Raw genomic sequence first — 9474 nt, 5'->3', positions numbered from 1 at the left:
CCCCCCCCCCCCCCCCCCCACCCACCCACTTTCTTATCTATTTTTTTCCCTCAACGGAGGTTGTATAAATGAAAATTGTACTAGGAGCATTCAAGCAGCATGAGACTTAATTTTTTTAGTACTGTAAGCAATTGGAGTCTAGATCGTGACATTGTCTTATCTCATTAGAATGCATTTAAAAAGGCCATCAATGAATTTTAAACAGAGGAATAACTAATAGGATATCATCAGCCAAATTGACAACTACATTTCACATTAAGCCACCCTTGAAATAATTGCATCAAGTGTGTAAAGTAGTTTTTGTAAATGGTTCCAGAGAAGGAGAAAACCCTCTTTTTCTGGATCTTGGCCAACTTACAAGATTTGCAGCCTTCAGTTTTCTTCTTGTTGATTCATATATACGTCGCTTTTCCTTTTTTTCTGGATCTTGTTTATAAGACTTCTGAATTCCAAGGGCAGTGCGCCATTGCCGGGGCAATAGAGATGGATCTCTATATGGGACAACAAATTTCCATACAGACATCCAATCAGATTTGTAAATTTTAAGTCCCTGAGAAATTAGGTCATAGGTTAAGTTAAAAAGGTACTTATCAAATGAAAAACTATATAAATTATTTCACAAAGCTTCTGGTCAAAACCTCCTGAATGCGTGCTACCTCCTCCACTGTCAAAGGTGATGTCTTCATCTTCCGAACTGCCTGCAAGAAGAAATTGTCTTCAATCAACTTTCAATTCTTGATTATGATCAAAAAGAAATTGAAGACGTCATTCAACAAGACAGTTAATAAAAGAGAAGACAAAGGAAACTTCCCAACTAGCCAAGTGTGTTGTATTACTATCCAATTGACTAGAATATTTTTTGGATATGGTAAGAAAACTTGAATCTCAAAATAGATTAATTAAAAAAGATATTTGAGAGAGTACTCCATCAAGAAACACCAAAACATGACTAAATCAGAAGTTTCTTTTCATGGTGTAAAAGTGTCCTGTTACCAATTTGATTCTTTGCTCTCGGAATAACATTTATTTATATGTTCAAAGAAATTGTGCCACATAACAAGAGGTGAGACATTTATGCATCCAACAATACCGCAGACCACTAGAATACTGGAAGACAATTTAAGAGGCCTGGCACGATGGTGGAAGCTTCCACGCCACCCCCCAGTATTGAAAAAAAAAAAATCGGGTGGTCTGGCTGCTTTCATACAAAGACAGGAGCCAGATAGAAGAATGGAAATAACTGATATCACCAAGAACGTTCCATTTGGGATTGGAAGCCAACAGATAGAATATGTGGCTCCGAAGATGCAAATTTTGGAGAAAAACAGAGAGGTTCGCCCATTCTTCCACCTCTTCTCTACTGAAGATTTCAAATTTTGATAGATTCAGACCAGCAATCATCAACTGTGAAGACCTTTGAATTTGCAATAGACTACATTGGAAGGCAAAAAGGAACTCAGCAGGCGAGAAGATCCAAAGGTCTTCCCAGAAACTAATTTCTTTCCATTTCCAAATTTAAAATAGGTCTTCTCCTCAATAAGAAATCTGGTTTGGCTAGGGAATATAAGTCACTTTTTTCCGTAGACTGATCAGGAAACCAAGCACTAACCAACTGCCCAAATTTGCTTTTGATGATAGTTTTCCACAGGGATTCATCCTCTTGAGAATATCTCACTTTAACCCATCTCAGTAGGCCACTTTCTCCTCCATTAATAGCACCTTCCCAGATGGAATCACGGAGGATTTTGCCTAGGATTTTTCCCAGAATGTGAAGAATGGAAAGCTAATATACGAGCATGCTAGGATTTTGTTTTAAGGGTTCTGCTTGGTGGTCGTTTTCCAATCATTTTGATGATTTCTCTTGACATGATATTTGTTATAATTTGCATTTTTCTGTTCTTCCTTCGTAACTGATTTTTTTTTTTTTAATACTTTTCTTCTTTTTAACTTCTACATGAAATTTGTATCTTTTGAGCATTAGTCTCTTTCCATTTCTTCAATGAAAATTTTTATTTCTTATTTCAAGAAATATAGGAGCATGCTAGTAAGCCTTTTCCCCTTTGAGAGATAGGACAGTCCATCCACTTAGCAAACTTGCTCCTAACTTCCTCAACTACTAGGTCCCAGAAAGAGAGGGAGGCATTTTTCCTCCTAGAGCCAGGCCGAGGTCAGGGATGGGGAGAGATTCATCACTGCAGCCTAATGATAAAGCAAAATTCATCGTTTGATCTTTGACAATATTGACCACAACAAGGCTGGATTTGAGCAAGTTTATGCTAAGCCTCAAAGCTTGTTCAAAGATCTTTAGGAACTGGCACCAGCTTTGCAGCTTTGTTTTGGTCATATTTTCATCAAAAGAAGCACGACATCAGCATTCTTTTATCAAGAAACCAACAGAATATATTCAAAATGTAAAGAAAGACAACCAAGGGCTAGGGGAAGAGAGAACCCTCACCCAAAGAGCTACTTAAAAAGACCTTTCCAGTCATTAAAAACAAGAGTGAAAAGGTAGCTACAGAATAATTTGATAAAGCTATGACACCACCATGAAGCATTTAATTGTACATAATCCCAATAAAAATCCAAGGGAGTAGACTTATCTTTGAAAATCCTTCTACTCCATTCCAACCAAAAGCTAAACAAAAGCGCTCTTGAGGCAAACATCCAAAGGATTCTAGACTTTCCTTTCGACTTCCAGCGACCCACAGATTCAACAATGACCCATCCACCTACTTTGGGAAACAAATTTGCACCTCAACGAGATTTAATGATCTTTCCCAGCCCTATCAAGCAATGGGGCAATTGAAAAAATGCGGTCCAAGGATTCTTCATTCAACAAACAAAGAGCAAATAGAGGGACATAGCGCACAGCTAGGATACTTTTTCTAAAGTGTTTCATGGGTGTTTGAACTTTTAAATTTCATCCGGATTCTAAAGTACCAAATCGTCTTAGTCAACAAACATTTCAAGGCCGATCTAGAGCCAGCTAAATTTAGGAAGAAAGACTTCATGGAAAAAGAAAGTCCCGAGTCCAGAGATCAGCTAATTTTATCTTCTTATTGGTCCATACAAAGGCTTACAATTTTTCTATAAGCAGTCACCAAGACTTAAATTCTCTATCATATCCTCCTCTTTCAATGCCCAAGTTCCAAGTTCCCTGCGCCTCATCCCAACATTAAGCCACTATAGCATCTTGCTTCAAAGATATATTACAAATGTCAGGAAACTAATCTTTAAGACGGGAACACCCAAGCCAATTGTCCTTCCAGAATCTGATCCGTTTACCATTGCCTGCTTTGAAATTTATATATTTCTCATATAATGGCACCAGCTTCGCAATATCGAACCACAAATGATTCTTTGAATTTCCCAAAGGAGGAAAAGCCAGCCACCCAAAAGGCTCTTCCCCATAAATACTAGCCACCACCTGCCTCCAAAGGGCTTCCTTCTGAATAGAGAAAATGCAGACACCATTAGTGAGAAGGGCTGAATTTCTGTGCTTGAGAGAGCCAATCCCAAGACCTCCATGGTGAAGAAGTAGGGAGGCGGTTTTCCAAATCAAAAGATGATTACCAGCTTTAAACTCTCCCCAATACCAAAAAAAAAAAGTCAATAATCAACTTCTTCGTGTCTTTTATGATTCCTCTTGGATCTTTAAGAAGGGAGAAGAAGTACAAAGGCAAGCCATTAAGAACTGAAGAAATGAGAAAAAAAACTTCCTCCCTCGGAAATCATAGATTTTTCCATTTGGTAATTTTATTCTTCAACTTGTCAACCCCAGGCATCCAGAACTCCAGAGACCGGTGTTTACCTCCTACAGGAAAGCCAAAACATGTTATGGGGAGACTCCTAGCTCTGCACCCTAAACCAGCCGCCTAATCAGCCACCACCCAGTCTTCAATATTTATACTAATCAACGAAGTTTTGGCTACATTAAAACTCAAACCTCTTCAACATTTATCCCAATCAATGAAGTCTTTGCTAAATTTAAACCCAAAAGCGAAAAGCTAAGGAAGAGAGAAATCACTTTCGACCAATTTTTTAAACAAAGATTTACTGAACGGGTAAAAGATATTTGAGTCATCCACATATTGGAGGTGAGAAACTACCACAATATTCCTCCCTACAGCCCACAAGATTCTCTTATCCAAAAAAAAGTGAACCTACTCTCCCTCTATTGAATGGGGGTGATGAGTATGGGTGAGGAATGTGAGCGATAAGCACCTAATGTCCCCCTGGATCTATTTTTTATACAAAGAAACAAGAACTTGGCATGACGATGCCCATACCTTTTTCCATTTTTCCATCAAGAACTCTTTATTCAATACCGTTATCAACCATCTGAGACAGTTGCAGAATACATGGAAGACATGCAAAAAGTTCAAAAAACCAAGGGGGCCTAGAAGAGTAACTTCTTTTACAATCTAGATAAGTTTCAGGGAAAAGCATACATCTAGTTCTCCATACAGAGTAGTAACATACCTTGATTGGATTTTCTGGTGCTTTTGAAGAGCATCGATTTTTCTGCCTAACAAAAATCTGCAAAATGAATATCAGAAAATGAGGAAAAGTACATGTACTGATGTAGAATGACTTATGCAAAAATAAATAAATAAATAAATAATAAAAGGAGAAAAAACACATAATTCAGTACCACACTACAAAAGAATTATTCATCTCTGCCATAGCTATTTTCAAATAATGATTTGTATTTTCATGCAAACCACTAGAGGAGAACGTAATTTCATGGTCACTACTTTGGACAAACAAAATCACTATGTTGTTGTTTTTCAGGTAACTATATTCTTAGAATCACGAAACTAACAGCCATGCAATTCCAGTACCCCATTTGAATTTTTTTAAGTGAGGAGAAGTTCAAACTTGAATGATTATACGCATCACAACCAACAATGCAACCCCTCCCCCCCACCCACCCACCCAAAATAAATAAATAAACAAATAAGCACACAGTAAACGAAAAGATAAAAACTTATAGCACAAACTACCTGATGCCTAGATTTGCAAGGCAGAAATCGCTGTTGAATAGCCTTCCAATCTGTATTATATTCCATCAATCCTAGGGCTAATAATCTGCATATGACTCAACAAACACGGGCAATGAGTCATGACATGCACAGGAGTTCATCATAGTGTGAGTTTACAGTTTGGGAATTTATGCATATTTGCAATTTTCATTCAAAATCATTCCTTTCTGACAAGTCAGAGAACTAAAACGTGATAATATGAAAAGGAAGAGCACACAATAACAAACTATAGTCTAAACAAAGTTTTTAAAAGAATTACCCCAAATTCCAATCTTGACAATTATGTTTGAAACATCCTCCTGGTTCTTCACATATTAAAGCCTAAACCTACCCAAAAACACTAATTAATTGGTTTAACTATTTTTCTTTATCTTGTCACCTAATTCAAAATGTCCAATTTAAAATATTATTTTTGGTCTCTTTCTCCCTTTCCTTTTACACTATACCTAATCCCCATTTGTATTCATTATCCACGTATATCCACCATGTTTCTGTGCATGTTTTAGGAGCAACTTAATAATAAAAATTTAAATTATAACTTGTACGTTTATAGATTGGAGAATGTCAAATGTAGTACAGTAGGCATCAAACATAGGGACAAATGATGGAGGACTGGAGTATACTAAGGGTGAGTTATAGAAACCAAGCATATAAAGGTCACACTGGATGTAATAAAATGTGCAAGCAGAAAAAAGTAAGATAGAACAGACTATGATAGGGTTTTATCTTGCACATTCATATAATTTAACTACAAGTTGAACTTATTCCAAGATGTGTCTACAACTTATCCATCTAAATCATCACCAGTCAATTCTTTTTTATTTTTTGTTTTCCTTTTCTTGGATAAGATAAGAGACAACCCATTAATGAATTTTTATCTACACATAAGAAAGTTTAAGGGTTTTGGTTTTACAATTACAAGTTTAAGGGTGAAACTACAACAATCACCATAGTTCATGGGTGGTTTTTTAAATCTGCCCTGGAAAAAAAAAAAAAACATCTCTCTATGAAGTTCAGACCAAAATACAAGCCGCAACCAGGGAACTGGAGCAAGCAAGTGAGCAATATTAGGAGAGAAAGAAATAAACTTCCATTAGATAGAAAGTAACTTACTCATCCTCTGCATCAGTAAAAAGAACTCGATTTACCACTGCAGCAGGGGGTGGCTTATGAGGAAATAATGTTGGGTTGAATAAAGGGAAGAATTGCTGGGCTAACTTTGCAATGTCCTTTAGAACCATGGCAACAGACTGCTTCTTGGTGCTTTCAACAAGTGTAGCTGCCAATGTCTTCTTAGGTGGCTGTTGACTGGGAGAAAGTGATATTGTGTTGACAGATGAGGAATTGCTTCCAGGTGTAACTTCACAATTAACTCCAGGAAATGCATGAAGACTGGGGAGGGGGAAAAGCGGTTCTCTTTCTAAGGGTGTATCTAATGTTGATTCCAAACGACGTCTTCGATATTCTTGAATAACTGGGATACATTCCAACCCAATAATAAATGTAAAATGCAGTTAGAAACATCAGAAAATTATCATAACATTAAAATGTTGAAACTAAATATTTTACAAAACATCTTAGAGCACTGAAGAATATGTTTTACCAGTGTAAACATCATCCAAATAGCTTCCAGCTAAGCTCAGCGGAGCTACATCCAGCGTAGATAGTACTGGGCCACTTAGAAATGGTGCCCAACTTGAGCCTTCGACTATATGTCTACTAGAAACAGAATCACGCCCTTTATCGTAACTTGTTTGAGAGGCAACCCTTTGATAAGTTTGTTGTGCAGAGCACACCATTTGTCCATTGCAAAAGTTACTTGATTCTAATGTTCTTTGCACTTGGAAACTACTATTGGGTACTTCATCCGGCATGGACGAATAAACACATGGAAGGTCAAAGCAAATGCTAGGAAATGGAACCTTTTTCCATGTCAATACTTCATTGCGTTTATGAAGCATCTCAGAGATTAATCCATGTACCTGGGAGGCAATATGTTGTCGTGAAGAATCACATATACATATTGAAAATACTTGAACAAGAAGTTGCACATGCTCGTGAATCAAACAGTATAACTGACCAATTTGATTTGGTGCAAAACCATTTATTAAGTTATCCTGATTCACAGAAGACCGAGAAGTAGAAGAACTCCAAGTTGCTAAGGTTTTTCCATCGTGAGGGGGAAAAGAAGCTATAGGTTCATTTGGCAATATTGGCAAGAGTGGTCGCAATGGCCGCTTGGCCTGTCCTAAATGTCTTTTGCTATTTTGAACAGAGGCCTTTAAACGCTTATTCTGTCTAGTTTCTGGTCGTCTTACAGCTCTGTTATTCTCCTTTTGGGTTAAGTCTCTTGTAACTTCATCAACATCGCTCTCAAGCGCCTCTTCAAGTTCTATCTCAAAGTCAGCATCATTGTCCTCATCTTCATCTTCAACAGTCTCATTTTCTTGACTTTTGCTGTCACCATCTGCATCCTGCAACACTGCAACAAGAAATTTTCTGTACTCTTCTTCATCATCAACATTTTGAAGGTCATCCTCATCATCAGTTTCTTGTAGAAAATTTTCAAGTTCATCAAGTGTGAAATTAGCAAGTGAATAGCGAGCCCTTGTACGCATACAAATTGCATCTGCATCTTTATCTTCTAAGTCTACTGAGGGTTTCCGAGGTGGTTTACAACTAAGTTCTTGTGTAGTAATATCATTAGTATTAGTCCCTGTACTTGATGTATTATCTTGGACCTGACCAACCTCAATATCCGGTTGCATGTTTAAGGCCTCTTTATTTTTCTTAGGATTTTTTGACCCACTTTTCTGAAGTTCTTTCCCACATGTTCTCATATACGGGTCTGTTATTTCCTGCACAATATCCTCGTCCTTCTCAGGATCTCCAGTGACACGGTTGTGCATCTCATCATCCAGGTTTGATAGCTTCATCTCTATAATTTCAGAACCTTTAGTAACATCACCATCCAAACCTTCCGTTTCAGAGCTCAAACTTGATGAAGCTTCTAATAAAGGTGCTTCTGATAGGAAACGGAAATTCAAGTGAAACACTAGCGTATAGGCTAATATATGTTACTGTGGAAAGAAAAAAATATATGTACGAGAAGTCTAGATAGCCTTTAAAACTCTAGAATATTTTCCTATGCAAGAATGTCACCAACTTGCTAGCGTCGTTAGATTCAAGTACCCTTCAGCTAAATTTTCCACTACCAACCCACAATTTCATCAAACTCACCGAAATGACAGCACTCCATCCCAGCACTGAATTCAATTACATCACATATAGCTATTAATCATTCCGAAAACAAAACTTCATCACTTACCTCGACTCCAAAATGCTCTGTTCGCCGACCTCGACTCTCCAGAATCAATAAGCCTAACCTAATTTCAACAATCCCCTTCCTCTCCGGCCAAAAATAATAAGCTTCAATCAACCTCAATTCTCATCATCGTTCTTCGGAGTTCAGACCACCTGGCCGAACCAACGCCGACAACATATGTTTACACCGCCGTTGCTCCGCCGCTGGTTGAATTAGGTCTTAAAACTCGAGCTTATGCTGCTCGTTCTCATGCCGTTCTTCCAGTGCAATGCCAAAATCTCCATAGCCAAGGCATGCGAATCACAGCATCGATTTCTTGTAGGTTTTCTTTTTCCTTGTTCTCTGAAACAATCGGAAAACTGACAAGCCTGCGTTTGCTATTTTATTTTAATTCATTTTTTCACATTTTTATTTGTATTTTGAAGTTATTTACAATTTTAGGTTTTATGGACTCCAGGCAAACTAACTTTAAATCGAGTATTTTCCGTATTCCTATTGTGCCCTTATTACGGGTTTGTAAAGCGAACCGTTCAAGTTGGTTTGTGTCGAGGGATTTTTTTTTACTATTTTCAATAATACAAATATATATAAATTACGATATAAAAAATTCTCTATCTTCGTTATCTTCGTTACATTGTGATTAGTTTAGAGATATGATATATAACTCAAAAAATAAAATATATATATATATATAAATATTTTAATTAAAATATACGGGTGATTACTTTAAAGATATGGTATATAACAAAAATAAAAAATATAGTAAAAATAAAAATATATATAAATATATTTTAATTGAAATATACCTAATCTTCCCTATTTTCACGTTGCTTTCGAGTTGCAAAAATAAAAAATATATAAAAATAGATTAGATTGTATTGGTTTAATATCGGATATATAATATATAATATAATAAAAATAAAAAAATATATAAAAATATGCGTAGGGCGAGTCTTCGGATCGAAGTATAATAATAATAATATATTTTATATATTTTATATATTTTTTTAATTACTTTTAACCATTTTTATATATATTTTTTCTTATTATTAGTTTTAGCTTGAGGTTCCATAAAGACTCGTACCAATAGAGATAGTATTACTT

The 9474-nt window shown here is 36.4% G+C and overlaps 1 protein-coding gene across 7 annotated transcripts in view; it reads right to left on the bottom strand.

Moving 5' to 3' along the window:
* The window catches only part of LOC111444358, an 18474-nt gene extending 9708 nt beyond the window's left edge, over window positions 1-8766 (bottom strand). For all 7 annotated transcript variants that reach the window (XM_023082453.1, XM_023082474.1, XM_023082489.1 and 4 more), the window contains exons 1-7: window positions 8374-8766; window positions 6649-8070; window positions 6159-6519; window positions 5007-5091; window positions 4483-4539; window positions 639-698; window positions 359-550 (exon numbers count right to left, since the gene is read on the bottom strand). In XM_023082453.1, the coding sequence (XP_022938221.1) occupies window positions 359-550; window positions 639-698; window positions 4483-4539; window positions 5007-5091; window positions 6159-6519; window positions 6649-7981 (2088 nt within the window). In that variant the 5' untranslated portion in view covers window positions 7982-8070; window positions 8374-8766. The remainder of the gene's footprint in view (window positions 1-358; window positions 551-638; window positions 699-4482; window positions 4540-5006; window positions 5092-6158; window positions 6520-6648; window positions 8071-8373) is intronic.
* Between the last annotated feature and the right edge of the window lie 708 nt (window positions 8767-9474).

Source organism: Cucurbita moschata, unplaced genomic scaffold (assembly GCF_002738365.1).
Source record: "Cucurbita moschata cultivar Rifu unplaced genomic scaffold, Cmos_1.0 Cmo_Scf00001, whole genome shotgun sequence".
Lineage (NCBI taxonomy): Eukaryota > Viridiplantae > Streptophyta > Magnoliopsida > Cucurbitales > Cucurbitaceae > Cucurbita > Cucurbita moschata.
The sequence above is the reverse complement of the archived record's forward strand: the minus strand, read 5'-3'. Positions and strand labels throughout refer to the sequence as shown.